Source organism: Condylura cristata, unplaced genomic scaffold (assembly GCF_000260355.1).
Source record: "Condylura cristata isolate star-nosed mole 26May11 unplaced genomic scaffold, ConCri1.0 scaffold00012, whole genome shotgun sequence".
Taxonomy (NCBI): Eukaryota; Metazoa; Chordata; class Mammalia; order Eulipotyphla; family Talpidae; genus Condylura; species Condylura cristata.
This window is the reverse complement of record NW_004567113.1, coordinates 39,806,935-39,823,323: the sequence shown is the minus strand read 5'-3', so window position 1 is coordinate 39,823,323 and position 16,389 is coordinate 39,806,935. Positions and strand designations below refer to the sequence as shown.

Here is a 16,389-nt window from a genome sequence, read left to right as displayed (position 1 = left end):
AGGTCTGCCACGCCATGTGGTCACCTCCGGGGCAGGCGGGAATCGAACTCATGCGGAAGCGGCTTTAGATTCTCAGTGCTGTGCTTTAACCCGCTCCGCCACCAGGGAGGGCCAAAAAGTGTAAACTTTTTAATGATGAAAAGTAAAAACATTGGACTTATTAAAAAAGCATTATGTACCTTTACTCAGTACAAATAAATGTATAAATCATTTACATATGATTTAATTACCTATATATGCTAAATCTGGTAGACATTGAAATAATCCTGTTTTTTTATGGAATGTACAAAAAGATATTTTAAAGGAAAAAAATCTAAATTTTAGATTGCTAAGCATTTTTCTGTATTTTGTGAGGTTTTTCCTAAACATGAAAAAATATAATTTCTATATTTTCTTATTCAATTCAGTAAATGACTGCTTATTACTTCTTTATATATTTTCCTCAATTAAATTTCAAAAAAAGTCTAAAATACTGTTAGTGATTTCTATTTTTTTAATTGTATTATCTGTTTCAGATGTTCATCATTCTGAAACACTGTACATGTTAAATTCACAGCTAAAAGACCAACTCTATCACTCACTGACCCCTTTTGCCTGATTTATATCATGTTCAGATGCATCTAGGGAAAAAAATTAAAATTTTTAAAGATATAAGATTTTTAATAGATGACTGAGACTTCAGGGTTAGATTTTAACTTTTGAAAAGCCCTATAAGCAGCCCACATAACTCTGCTTCCTTAATTTCTCTTCCCCCAAAATATTCCTACTTCCAAAAAAATGAGGTCTTGTGCCCTGTGCTAAGGATTAAACAGTTGTATGAAAAACACTTAAAAGTCATTAAACCGGAAATGAAGTTGAAAGATACCGCCTTCCTGCCCACAGCAGTAGGGAGGAGCCACCCAAAAGGATCACAGACCACACCTATGACTCCTAGGGAAAAGGTAACTAGTTGAACTTGTTCTCTGCCAGGACACCTCCAAGGTGACCTCTCTGTGAAGGCAACAGGGAAGTGGTTAGTTCATTAAGCCCAGTTCTGATATGACCCTCAAGAAACAAGACCAAAAACCATCTTGATTTAGAGGTGAACTTAACATAGTCCAAGATGATGTTCATTTGTATTTATTTTTTATTTATTTTTTTTAAAGATTTATTTATTTATTCATATAGAGCTGGGGTACAGGCCAGAGATGCAGAGGGTGAGAGGCTTCACTAGAGACAGGGGGGAGCAGAACAGGCAGATCGACAAAGTACACTGCTGAGGGGAGCAGCGGGCGGGTCAGGAGAGGTCTGCCACGCCATGTGGTCACCTCCGGGGCAGGCGGGGATCGAACTCATGCAGAAGTGGCTTTAGCTTCTCAGTGCTGTGCTTTAACCCGCTGCACCACCAGGGAGGGCCCTTATTTTTTATTTTTTAAGAACTATTTATGCATAGAACTTCAGGTAGGCCAGAGGTATTGGGATCAGAGATTTCACCAGAGACAGAGTCGGGAGAGAATAGGTGGACCTACTGAAATACTGCTTGAGGGGAGCAGTGGACTGGACAGGAGAGTTTTGCTACCTCATTGTATGGGTAGCTCCCTGGTGGGGAATCAAACTCAGGCCATAGCGGAGATAACACTGAGATTTAACTCCAGGCCACCAGGAAGGCCCTGATGTTGATTTTTATAATGACACCTGAAACTCCTACAATGTTAAGTAGAAATGTTATTTTAATAAAAATACATTTAAAAGGAAGACAGATCTTAGTCCCACTCAGTCCAATATTTCTGATAAAAGGAGCAGTCAGGATTTCAGGCAAGAAGCCCAAGGCATAAATAAAAATACAGGCAACACCTCTGAAATATTCAGGTTTGCTTCCAGATCATCAAAACAAAGTTAGTTACAGGCTATTTCGGTTTCTCAGTTCATATAAAATTTATGTTTACACTCCACTGTAGTCTACTAAGTGGAAATAGCACATTGTCTTAAAAAAAAAAAAAAGAATCTATCTTTATTAAAAAATATTTTATTACCAAGAAATGCTAATCATCATTTGAGCATTCTGTGAGTTGTAATCTTTTTGGTGGTGACGGGTTACAACTGTAACACCCAAATTTCCAATCACAGATCACCAAACAGACATCATAATAATGAAACTTTTGAAATATTGGGAGAACTACCAAAATGCGAAAGGAAGTCAGTTCATGCTGTTGGGAAAATGGAACTGGAAAACTTGCAGAATCACCACAAACCTTCAATTCATAAAAAATGCAACATCCTTGAACCTCAATAAAGTGAGGGACAGTAAAATGAGGTATGCTGTAACCACCTGCCTGCAGAGTCAACTGTGCAGCATGAAGGAGGAAGGAGATGTGGGAAGGTGTGGACACATCCAGGGAGAGCAAAACAAAGGTCCCCCCCCACCTCCCCTACCCCCAGGACCCCCAAACCCCCACCCCACAGAAAACACGCCCAGCATATTCCTTGTAATGGTTATATGAAATGTTTGAAAAGTTAAATTCTGTGGAAAATATGGACTTGTTATTTGGCATGCCAAAGAGTGTGATGAGTAAGTATGTAGTTGTTGTTTGATTAAAGAGAATTTTGGATTATGTAAACTGGCTTTATTTTACAAATATTTTAACATCTTAAAATCTTCCAATTACTGCCTATCATTCAGGTGAGAAAACAAGGCAAAAAGTAATGAAGCCTAAAGATAATTTACTTTCTAATTTTAGGATCTGAGTACCACAAAGGTACAGTCACCACTTACTGCCACTGTCACAGGAAAGGTTCTAGTGGGTGTTATAATGGGTGCTACAGTGGGTGCTACCATAGGTGCTGGTTGCAGCTAAGTCCCTTCTAATTTTAACATTTCGATTCTCATTTTTGGAGACTTCAAGTCACAAGGTGAATTACAAGTCATTATATGGGATGAAGTCTATAGTAGCAACTAAATGAACACCTAGTCTCAAAATTTTATGAAAAATAGCACATCTTGTTTAAGAGTTAAGCCAAATGTTCCTTATCTAAAGTCATCACTGCAGTCTCCATAAAGATTCTGTTCTAGAAAAGACAATTTTATTGTGTGTACTCATATCAGACCCTGTACAGTGATTCTTAATTACTTAAATTTTGCAAAATGAATCTTCAAACTAACGTGTCACACAAAAATTAGTGATCTAACATTATGAAAAGATGCACCAGTGCTTATACACACAATCAACATTCTAAAGGCTATTTCCTAAAGGTGTGCTGAAGAAAGTGTCTTCTGGAGTTAGATGTAATGGGACAAAATCCCAATTCATGGCTTAAGTGATTCTGAAAAAATTAAGCTAAGGTGCAGTTACCGAATAAGGAAAAGGAGGAAGACTACTATGCTGGGTCACTGTGAGAATTAAATAACCCAAGAAAATCATTGAAATCAGCACCTCGGTGTTTGGTGAATGACAATATTATTTGAATGCCTAGCAAATACTAGACATCGCTACTGGCATCAAGGATCTCAAGATCGTCAGATTCACTAGGGCCTCCACGAGTTGATGATCCAATGGAAAGTATATAAATCAACTCCGTCTTATAAACTGCCACATTTTCTCTTGCAAATACCAAATGTCCGTGTTTCCATTGGTGAATACTATAAGAATCTTGAACAGTAATTACCAAAGGTGCCCAAAGGCAAAAGAACCAGTAGCTGGTCACAGTGCAGACTGGACACTGGCAAAGGAGGAGCTTGCAGAAGTACCAGCCTGAGTCCTGTACAAGAAACCTGTAACAGCTTTTAGTGTCACCAAGCAACTATCAAACTTGAAGAGCACCATGACTTCCAGCAGAGCAAAAAATGTTAGCTTTCAGTGGAAAAAAAAAAAAAATCCCACCACAACCCAGGAGAAAACCACACAACTATCTTAGGTGTAATTGTAATTGTGAGAAACGGATGAAAGCTGTTTAAGTCAGCTCCTCTCAGATGCTGAAGTCACCCAAGAACCCACTGACCCCACAGTCTGCAGAGCCCCCTCCTCCTTCCGTTCTGGTCTCTGGTGGTTTTATGCTGTACAGCTACCATATTTTTCACATCTGGCTTCTTCACTACAAACCCCTTTATTCTTCTCTACTTTATACATGACCCAATCACAGTATCAAGTAAGTGCTCAGTAGACAGTCACTGAATTAAATCTTGCTGAACATCATGCCAGGCAGCAGAGATATAAGAATTAGAAACCTGGTCTCTGCCAATGAATAAATAATCTAATAGCGACAGAATCAGCAATTCAAAATGAGAACTGCACTCACAGGAGAACAATGCCAGACGTGGAGATAAGGTACAGACAGGGAATATCCAGATAGAAATAGGAAAGGGAACTGTCCCAAGAACTGGGGGAATGCTGATGAGATCTAGGAAATTAAGAGGAGGAAAAGGACCCTGGAGAACAGTGGACAAGAGAAAGGACATAAGAAGTTTTAGAAGAAAGCTGGTGGCATAAGTAAACTGGCATGTCAAATTTAGGGGAAAACAATGAAAACATAATTGTTAAAAGAAAAAGTAAACTTCTCCCCACCCCCAAGAATAAACACATACAGCTTATCATAAAAATTCTTACCTCCCAGAAAGTCCATTTGTTGACCCTGGAATCTCAGGTACAGGTCGATGTCTTAGCAAAAAAGATCTAGAAGGTCTTGAAACCAACTTACTGCGACTTCTCATAGGTGCTAGTACTGGTGATGATGGAACATACAAATCATTTACAACCATTTCTCCTTGGAATTGAAAGAATGGGGATGGTGGGGATTTTTCTAATAAACCATTTGCTCCATTTCCAGAATTTGCTTCTGATTTTGAACAGCCAAGAGAAGAAAGGCATTCAGAGTCTGGGCTGGGAAGCTTGCTCACATTTTCTGAAATCAAATCAACTTTTTCTGTTTGTTCTCCGATTGTGCAATCCATATTTTTCTTGGTGATCAAAGAGTCTACTTCAATACTTTTACTGCCAAATAAAGAATCCTGAAAAGAACCCAAATTCGGGTGTGGTTCTTCTTCTGAATCGGAAAAGTTATGTTTAGGAAGAGATGATTTATTATCTGATTGAGGAGACTGGCTGTTTTCCACATTAATGTCATTTTGATCAAGACTTTCCCTAACACTCTCCAAATGTGTTGGTCTAGGTGTCTGAACATGACTTGAATCTGAAGGTTCTACACAGGAATTCTCATCAGAAGAGGGAGCCTGGCCATCCTTGGAAGTCTCCTCATTCTTCTTTGTTTTATGAACATTAGCATATATTGGGATATCTTGCATTTTTGTCAAGATTATCTGTAACTGTTTAAGTATCCTCCTTCGGTGACCTGTAGGCAATATTCCGATTTTGTGGAGCACGCTGTCATTGATGGCCACACAGTCCTTCACAGTATTAAAACCAAACTCCCGGAAGTGTAGGAGATACTGCTCCAAGTTAATGCTCATCAGGAAATCTCTGATATCAACATTTACTTCACTGACGGAGGACATAATGGTGGCTTCATTACTAAGTAGATTTCGAATGATCAGTTCAATGAGACACACACAGGAGCCCACACATCCGCATTGGATTTTCCTCTGATGTCACGTGTGACAGGAAAATGTCTCCAATGTCATTTTCTCTGCAGTAAATGCTTTACGTGCTACAGCCTGGAACAATAAGGAAAATTAATTTATTAGTACCTTGAGCAATTAAAGCCTAGTTTTGCATCATAAACTTTCTCTGAAGAAACAACAGACAGAGGCTAACTATTTGCCCTCACAGAAAGTTTGGAATCTTTGTGTTCTATGTTGCATGCCCTAAAAGGGTAATTCCTAGGTAGCATGTGAAAGAACAGAACAGAAATTCTATGCTAGTATCAAGAGATGATTCTCAAAAAAGTCAAAGTGACTCTCACACACAGACAAAACAAATGAGTCCAATGTTTTGTTGATCTTGTTAATTGACTAGGGAACCAATAAGATAGTTCCAAAAGTATGTGTGGGATAAGCTTATAAATCCCATTAGAAATCTAGGCTCCTTTAAAAAAAAAAAACTATTGTTAGAACATGATAGGTTGGTTAGACTTAAAAAAACAAGAAAAAGTTAATGACAGAGCAATAAAACCATAACCTTACAAGATAACAGGTGACTTCCAAGTTCTGTGCTCTAACCAAATAGTAAATACCAAACTTGAGAACAGGAATTAGAAGTAGAATCAGTAATCTCTAGTCTGCTAAATAAACAGGCGTTGATAGGATAGGTAATATTTTTCCTTTGAATTTCAAATTCTCCTTAACAGTAATTAATCATGAACAACTTTCTCTTTTTCTATATGTACTTCAAAGACACTCTTAAAAAGCACATGACATATTCCCCAGATCAATAATTTTAGTTTCAATGAAGCAGCAGTACTATATGTACCATAGTGATATCCACGATGAGATTAGTTAACTAATTCCTACACCCGTTAAATAACAGGAAATAATATGAATGTAAATGAAAGAAATTTACAGCCCACATTTTTTATAGACAGCAGATTCAGTCACTTTTCTCCCAAGCAATGTCATTCAAAAAAATTGTAAGTCCATTTACCTAGATGTTGATTGATAGAGCTGTGCTTAGTTTGTGAAAATGTAAGATATGTACCAATTTTATACATTATGTTCAATAAAAAATGAAAAGTGCAGACTATGTATTCTCACCCACATACTAAGGCAACACAGTGCAACACACTGATAAATTTACCTCAAAAGCTCTGATGCAATGTTTCTGGAAATCACTTGTCAAAACAGGTTTTCAAAAGGTCCAAATTGGACCTGGCACTGTTACATGCCAATGGTCCTTGAACTATGTAGCTATTTAAAATATCAGCAGCTACTGATACACAGGTGTAGGGTAAGGGGGGAAGCACATGTGTCTTCAAGAGCACTATAGGAACAGAGAACTAAACATACATATGAGATGAAAGGCAGGAAATCCCTATCTATAAGGTCCCTGTTTAACACACCAAATGATGTGCCAGGAAAAGAAAGAGTAGAAAGTTAAACCTCAATGTCATGCACAAATCTAGTCCTCGGATAGTCCATGCCTACTCTACACAATTATTTTGCGAACAAAAACATTGTCTAATTAGGTAGCAAAGCACCAAATGGTTTGCATCTTGACCTTGCACTTTCCAATTTCTGTGACCATGAGAAAATGCTTTTATAGCCATGCAGGCTGTGGCATTTGTTACAACAGCAACCCAATCTGACTAATACACTCTTCTCTCCTCCCCTCTCTTGCCAAGGTTCAAAGCTCATCGCATCTCTTGCCTGAATTACTGTATCAGTTGCTGAACAAACCCCTTGCCCCCATTTCCACGAATGAGGGAATTATTGAAAACTAAATTAGGCATGTTGCTCCACATCCTGAACAGGAAAAAGGCTAAAGTTCTTAATGGTGCCAATACTAAGGCTGGTCTAACAAAATAGCAGCTATTAGTCATGCAAACAGCAATTATGTTCCAGACACCATTCCTCATGTATGTTTCCTGCACTGTAGGTGTTCCTATGTGCTAAGCCAAGGCTCAAGTCCAAACCATGCCAAACTTCTACCAACATCCTTCGTTCACTTTAGCTCACTAATGCTAATTATCATTCCCCACAAGACAAGCTGCTTAATGGGCCCATACCTTTTGCATAGGCTGGAATTGTCCAGGTACTGGTGTGTGGATGCTGTGAAGAAACTACTGAAATATGTCTAAGAGTCTGGATTTGTAAATCTCCAATGACTGAGGTGCACAATAAGATTCAGTAGAGGAGTTTTAAATTCATCACGCATGCGCTTTGTGCCACCATGGCCCCGCCAAGCCTACGGCCCCTCTTCCTTAGGGCGGTGTGCACTCCCGGCACACTGCCCACGAGTCTGGACTCAGACTCAAACTTCACCTCTTCCACTCTCTAGAGTTATAAACACTGGCACGCGTCTGTATCTGCGTTACCCATAAAATGAAGTTTTTTAAAGGTAGCTCGGTGCTGGTGAAGATTAAGTGAGATAGTCATAAATGTTAAAATCGTGGTTAGTAGGTGGTGAGCAACAGTAAACTTTCACTTCCATCATATTTATGTTCATTACTAGTCATTATCTCCCCACAGCTGAAATTTTCACCATTCCTTGAAGCCTAACTCAAATCTTCTTCCTTTCACAAGTCATCTACTGGACAATAAATAAACTCTCTTCGCTGCATTTACTTCACTGAGCTCTTGAGCACATTCTATTCATCTCAAAAGTGAGACAGTGTGGTTGAAAGTGATGATTGTGAAGATGTCCGACCTGGGTCAAATCCCAGATCCTTCACTTAATTTTATAAGCCTGGACTCGGTGTCCTCATCAGGAAATGGTAGTTACAATAGTACCTCCCTTACAGAGCTGTCGTAAAATATTTAGAACATCAACAGCACATAACAGATAGGTGTTTGCTATTATAATTATTTTTATTATCCCATAACAAATAATAACTCTGCCAAGATGATGACCAGCCCACATAAGCTGCCCAATAAATGTCAAATGATTTGCCCATAAACAAAGTGCACGATGTGTGTCTTCTCCATGACTAAAGGATCTGCAAACAGCTGGCACGCAGACGTGATTGCGCACTGACCCATCTGATCCTGACCCATTTCCACCAGGAAGTAATCATCAGGAACACCTGCTGTGTGTCTGACTATGATTTAATAAACACTCCTGCTGAGCTCTAGCAAACTACTTCTCACCTCCTCCCCTGCTCACATCTTAGCCCAAACTAGCATCTTGTCTATCTTAGGTCACTGCAACACCACATGACACCCCAATTCCGTTCTGCCCCCCAAATCATCTCAGTATAGCAGTCACAATGACTCACGTTGTAATGAAAGTCATACCCTATCACTCCTGTGACTTATCATCTTCATTTCCCTGACTTACCCTCCACCAGGCAACTACCACCAATCAGGTCTCTGTTCCCTGATGATCTTCCCTCTCCTCCTTTCACCACTTTCAAACCTGCTTCCCCATCATAAACCCACAGCTCATCACTCACTCTTTCACTTTAGTAAGTTTCCCCCAAGGGCCGTGTCCAGAGGCTTCTAGCCCCCATGAGCAGTTGCCACTGCTCTTCCTGTCTCTCTCTCTGTTACTACCTGGCACCTGTTTGCTGACCAAAGAAGCTAGGGATCTGCTCTATTCTTCACCATCCTAGAGGTGTTGATAGAATTGAAAAGCTTCATTATTCATTTGGTGGCCTTCTAAACACAGCCATACATTTAGCAAGTATCCAGCTTTGTGAAGATTTAAGATGAAAAGGGAAAGTCTACATCGTGTTAAAGTTTTGTCTGTAAAGTTTGCACAGAGCAGGCAAGATTCAGATTTCTCTGATTCATCTCACCACTAAAAGGATCTTCAAATCAAGACTTGAGGGGCACTTCAGATTGCCCAGTGGGCTTTGAAAAACTCTCACCAGGCAAGACAGCTTTCTACCTCCTAACGCTTCTGATAAAGGAAGTTACCACAGTGAGCTATTGCTCAGACCCAGCCCCAGTACTGGGGGAGCCTGGAGACAGCTCTTTGCTGAATGAGGAAATAAAAACATGGATCATCTAATTAAACCATAAAGTGATTAAGTATTTATTGCTGACAATTTCTGTAAGCACATTCACCTATATATTACGGGATGGGGATGAATTCAGTCACTCGTTTACTCCATTCTTGTTAAAAAGCACACACACCATTTCCAAAAGTATACCACAGACCTCACCCCACAGAAATATACTCTTAGAAGTTTTAGAAACTTCATATGAGTCAATAAAGCTAAGAAGCAGCATCACGGGATTGAAGGGAATCTTAGAAAATATCTGTAAATAAAAAGAAAGAAGGCCACCAAATGAATAATGAAGCTTTTCAATTTTATCAACACCAATTTCCCAGATTCTAAGAACAATGAGAGTTTACTGTATTCCAGAACAGTGGTTCCTGATGGGGTGAAACCATCTCCTAGAGGGAATCTAGAACTGTGCAAGAAAATCTTTTGCTGGACAGAATGATTGCGCTACACCAGCAGATTCAAAAAGGTGACTGATGACATCATATGATAAGCCCCGGGTAGAAACCTCAAGTACAATTTGTACTCCTCTAATTCTGTGCAATAATTAGCTACCCCTATTGGATAGTTGGCACTACAGATGGTAAGAGAATTTTTCTAGCCTCAAGTTGCTGGTAAACTTGTGCAGAAACAGCCAACCCCTTTATAAATCAGAAGGGTCCATGCAGATAGCATGCTGACTTGTGAATTCCGACAACAGGTCTGCAGAGTTCCACCGCAGCGTCAGTACAGAACATGCAGAGACAATACAGGTATCGCACAGCAAGAAACTCATTGATTACACTAAAACATTAACTCTATGTATTCATAAAGACAGCCTGTTCCACTTTGCTCCCCACAACCAAACAGGAAAGGAAGTGGTTTAAAAAAAAAAAATCATGTTTATTGTTGTATTAATCCATGCCATAGTACAGAGCATACTGCAAAAAGGCCAAAGCTCAAGAATCATAACTTACTGTTCTAGCCTGAGTACTTACCCTCAGAACACTCAAATGATCCTTTGCCATCCCTCTCCATGACTTTTCTTCACCCACCTTCCTGATAGCACCATTACTCCCCTTTAACCTTTTACAGGAAGTCATGTTCCCTCAAGCTGGCCATCTCGCTTAATTGTGGTCACCCACAGGCTCCAACCTCTATTACCTTTGTGCTTCCTACCTTGACCACTACCCTTTCCTCCCCCCACATCAAAATACATCCATACCCTTTCACTCCTCAAACTTACATTGCTTATAATAACTGTCAATATCTGGGTAGATCTCAGAGACTCCTCACAATGCCTTAGATGGATAGACCAGTGCCCAAGTCACCTAGCAGGTAAACCATGGTGCCAGAATTTTAAGAGAACTCCACCAACTGCTTCTTCAACTAATTTAGCAGTATTGGAGTAACAAAGCCCTCTTCTTGCCTATGCTTAAGAGCCTACAGTCACTAGAGAAATGCTGCTTAAATCTACCATATCTTGCAAGTTCAAGTTTCATTCACCTTTTCATTTTGGTTGTGGGTATGTGTGTTCATGTAAATTGTTAAACACTCATTTATATTAAATTGCTTGAGATTTAAGAGCTTAGGAGAAGTTAAGGGAGAATATCTCTGAAATCACTATGTGAAAAACGCCAATATCGAATTTAGTTTGTTAAAATATTCTATCTGTCACTGTAGATGTCAGCTAATGCAGAACTCTATAGTACATCTGACATAGAGTAAAATAGTAAGAAGCCAAAATCAAAATCAAATAACCAAATATCACCAAGAAACTGTTCACTGCCCACCAGACCAGTCAATAATCATCATTTAAAAAAATAAAGTAAATGAATGAACAAAGAACAACAACAAAAATCTGGCGAGAAAAGAAGTATTGAGCTCTTATTCCAAACGGTACTGGAAGCATTAGCTTTAAATGTGATACCGAAAGATTCTTATTTACTAAGCTGACCACTTGCTAACTGCCTAGCTTGGTTCAATTACTTAATTTCCCTAAGGATAACATACCTCCTATCTTTTGGAGTTCTGTTAGGATTAAGCAAAGTATATTTAAAGTATATATCATGGTACCTGACATAAATTATAAATACTGGTTATATTATTATTAATTCATCTGTTAAATATGCTATTGCCCTTAGTTTGATATTGTTCTTCCTAGCTAACAAGTTGCATTCCTTTAAATTAATACAATATTCTTCTAATAAACCCACAAAGTAGCTTACAGAGCAGTAGATAACTTATTATTTTAGTAATATGCAGAAGTGGTTAAAGAATTTAGAACTCTTACCTTGTTGATCAGAGTCCATAGCTCTCTCATGCACTGGCAACATGACCTTGAGAAAGTTACTTTGTTTTCCTGAGCCTCACTATTGTCTTGCTAAACAGGAATAACTGCAGGACCTACCTCACTTGACTGACTGAAGATGAAATGAGTAAATATGGCTAACAATCTAGGTTCCAGCAAGTAATAAGCATTTCATTAGTGTCTGCTAGATGGAGAGTGAGGGCTGAGCTGACAACAGCCCTCTCTTGGCAAAGCCAGCCCAAGACTCAGTCAAGGAGCTGGGATTATTCTAAACTATGTTTTGTTTTATTTACTGTCTAATCTGAAAACACAGCTCTTCAGTTTACAGAACTGAGTACTCACCATTTCTACATCCTGTGAAAGCCAAGAGTGATAGGTGCTTTACACTTACCAGAAACTGTTAGTAGCCCAAGTTCCACCTAGATTTGGGTGTTTCAGATAATATCTCAACAGTTAAGTGTTTGATAATCCCCTTGGATTCTTTTCTCTTTCAAGCTGTCCACCTGGATACTAAGTTAATGCCTAATGTTTGACTTCTTTTCAAGTCAGACATTCAGAGATCTTTAAAGCACAACCGTAATTTGGAGCAACCAAAGAATATCATCTTGAGCTCCTGAAAAGAGCAGAAATGGGAATAATGAAACAGAATAGGCCAACTGCACCACTGTGGAGGATGTCCATCTGGAAGCCACTCACACCTGGGCAGCTGCTTCTGCCCAGTTCCACACCGTCCCCCCGCCCCTCCCCCCCTGCAACTGGGCCACCTCCAGCTGAAAGGAAAATCAGACCCCTTTGAACTCTTGACATGACCACAGGTGTATACTCTTCAGGATGCCATTTCATTTCATGCTACACTGGACACAGCTTTAATAATTAATTTACTCAGGTGGAGACCAGCTTGATATTAAGCTTCAATAAAAAGATTTTATGATGTGTATGTCTGTGTTCTCTATACAAACACACCCATTTCAATAATAAAATTTTAGCAAAATGTCTATTCCAACATTTCTCTGAATTGGAGTCACAATTTTAGACGAACAACCAGATGTTTCAAAGCAGCTTACTGTGACCATTTCCTCTCTTTGCATTTATAAATAGCACCCTGACCTCTTTTCCAACTGAATTTCAAGGCTTCTTCCTATTGGTTCTGTAACTGTCAAAGTCTTATTCTTAGAAAAGAGGGTATTCTCAGCAACTATCTCCCAACTTACTCACTCTTTACTTTTCTCCCTCCAATAAACATTCATGGCATACTAACTACTCTCTGAGATAATGGCTGGAAATATTTGCAGTTTGAGATAACAGGACCTATTATCTCATTTGAAAACAGTGCAAAGCCACAGAGAAAATGAAGATGAAAGGTCTTCACGCCAAGAGTTTAAAATCTAAAGGGGTAGATTAGACATGATTATGAGCAAAGGAAATGGCTTGCTCGTGAACAGTCCTTTCTTCACTACTCAGTAAGTGCCCATAAGGAAAAGAATACCAAATTCAAAAGATGATGATGGATCCCATAGCAGCTCTTAAACAATAATGAGAAAAGTCAGATTTGTAACCTCCATATTCACATGGCTTATGTTTTAAGTGTTGTTTTATTTTTGATTTCCTAGAAAAGTAGCACCATCATCTTTCATAAGTGCCTAGACACTTGAAAACTCCATTCAACTCCATGGATATGAGTGAAATTCACAGCAGTTCAGATGAGGAAAAGGTGATCAGTGAAAGCTATGTAGGAGGGGAGAGTTTCAAGATGGGTAAGCAGAAATGCATCAGGGGGAAACATTAGCATCTGAAATAGGAAGGGACTTAGGGAAATATCCATAGGCAATTGCAAGAAGGTGAGGATAACTGGGACCTAAAAAAAATTTCAAAAAGTAAGGTGATGCCAGTAAAAAAAAAAAAAAAAAAAAAAGCTGGAGTTGGTTATGGAAGGCTAAAGGATCTTGAACTTCACTAAGTTGCTAAATAATCTTGACAACTGCTCCCCCCCCCCCCGCCCCAAGTCCACATCACGAAATAATGAGCACCCATGACTGCACCTCTCTTCTGGTCTGCCCCATCACCTTTCCAACTCCAAACTGGTTTAAAGCATTGTGGTGTAACCAGGAGAACCCTTTCTATATCCTGTTTTCCTGAGGACGTGAAAGCTGTTACACTATTTGCCCAGCCCTTTACTGGGGATTCCTTTACCAAGGCAAAGCCCCTCTAAACACATTGCATATAATTTTCATCTCTTCAATACTAGCTTTTACACTGGAGCTGTTCAAAATGAAGGCACCAAGGAGTTTTTCCTTCATTCCCTCCATAGCAGGGGTTAGAAAGTAAACTTACATTGAATCAAACTAACAAAGTGAGCAAAATTTAACTAGAGAGACACACAAAGAACAACATAGCCTACCATTTCACGGTGGAAAACAAGGTAGCAAAGTGGTTTAACTATCACTATATATTCAATTGGACCAATAATTTTTAAAGCCTAAAATAACAGGACCATGAACTTTATATAGATTATAAAGCCACATTATAACCTCTAATCTCTCATCAATCACAATTGTTCAAAGTTGAATATTCCAACATGAATGATAACTTTTCTACCTAATATATGTATTACAGAGAATTTAAATTTTTCTTAGTCTTAAAGGGCAAGAACTGGATCAAATAAATTACTCAATAAATACATGAGGAAAAAAAGGTGTCAAAAGAACAGTAGTTAAAACGACCACTTATTAAAAAGCAATGATCATTATATGTAGTATTTTTATGGCAACTTTCTGCAAACTTTCCCAGGGTTGCAGAGATATATGGCAAAAAGTAACACAATAAAAAAAGTATCTTCTTGATATCATGAAGTCTCTAATTCAGAGTCCTTGGCTGATAGACTTTTTAACATGTCATAGTTTCATACTGCCAGTTAAGTGTCTAAGCAAGTTGCAAGTCATTATAATTTAAGTCCTACACTGAGCCAGTCCCTAACAGTAATTGAATTGAAAATTTAACTGACTAGGGATGGGCCTCACAATGTTAGAAACTTGTGATATTAGATAATTAAGAATTTGTTTCGAAAGGAACCATCAGCTTTCCCTTGCATGGAGAGCCCATATAAAACCTGACAGGTTTACAGAGGAAGAAAATAAAAACACACACACATAAACGCCTACGTAAATAAGTTTTAGTCATTTGACTTACCCGCTAGGTACATTTTAAATTAATCTTCTAGATACCAACAAAACAAGTCTACATAAGTCACTCCTTGTGATGAGACCCACCTTCATCGTGCATGTGTTAAATGTATGTTTGAAAAGGAATCAGGGAGCTATTTCTATGTTAAACTCTAGCCTAGTTGCATGACCCACTTTACCTTTTTTTCTTTCTTTTAAAACATTGTTACACCGTGAAATGTCATGAGAATTCTCTCTCAGTTATTTCTCTGGTAAGTGTGTGATGTCATATGTACGAGTCTTGCGGTATCTCTTTTTATTTTTTTTTTCTTTAAAAAAGTTAGCTTCCTTTTTAAAACTGCCTTAACTCCATCTTCTGATTACTTATGGGCAAAGTTCCACAAACTCATGCTGTGAGAAGTGCTTAAGTGCGGGGAAATCAATACTGAGCTTGTAAGTACAATACTATTATTGGCAATCACAACGACATCCGATTCAATGTACTTTCAAAAATAGCTTATTTTTCAATACACTTTTTTTAAGCCAAAAGCATATATTCCACTGAGCAGTCTGCTTCAAGGACAAGCTTGCAACAACAAAACAGTTGCTATCACACCACACAACTTGCAATAGCCCCATATACAAGCCAGCTTTATTTTCCCCTAATGATCAAAGGTTGTAACCGACAATTTCACGATATCGTACCTTCACCGGAAAGAAAACTACCGTAGTGCTCAAAGAGGGCCAGAAGGAAGTGTTTTAAGGAAACAAACCAGAATGAACTTACTGGACTCAATGAGAGGAGCACCCATTCTCCCAGGAGACTTGTCTCCCAAAGTAAAAGAGATCGATCGGCTGAACTCACTGCGGACAGGTTCCCCCGTACGGTGCTGGGTTCAGGCAGGTGGAGGTCAAATGAATGTAGTTAAGGTTAATGAACAGGCCGTCGTCTACCTCGGCCAGCGAGGCAGGGTGCGGGGGAGCATACAGATCCAACAAACTCATTATCTCGACTTGGTAAATAACTCGGTGCCTGAAACTCGCCAAAGGGTGGCGCGTTTCAAGGGGGCGGAGGGGAGTCTAGTTGTCTACGCAGAAGGCGCCCTCCCGGGCCAAATCCCCTCGGTAAGTGGAGTTTTCTTGCCACTTACCCGCTTCTGGTTTCCTTTTAGACGCCCACGCGCTGGGGCCAAATCAAAGGGGCAGAAACCAGAGCCGAGCACTTCGCGCGCTAGAAATTTACCCGGAAAAGTACCAAAAAGCCCCGGCCCATCCAGGGCTGCCCTCCCACCACCGCCCGGCTCGGCAGTCCACCCAGCCGCGGCCCCCCAAGACGCGCCCGGCGCG

At 39.4% G+C, this 16,389-nt stretch overlaps 1 protein-coding gene across 1 annotated transcript in view; it reads right to left on the bottom strand.

Annotated features, from left to right (window-relative positions):
• Window positions 1–5,545, bottom strand: part of ARAP2 (ArfGAP with RhoGAP domain, ankyrin repeat and PH domain 2) — a 133,144-nt gene extending 127,599 nt beyond the window's left edge. The window contains exon 1 of the mRNA XM_012724030.1: window positions 4,581–5,545. Within this exon, the coding sequence (XP_012579484.1) occupies window positions 4,581–5,485 (905 nt within the window). The 5' untranslated portion in view covers window positions 5,486–5,545. The remainder of the gene's footprint in view (window positions 1–4,580) is intronic.
• Window positions 5,546–16,389: the final 10,844 nt, after the last annotated feature.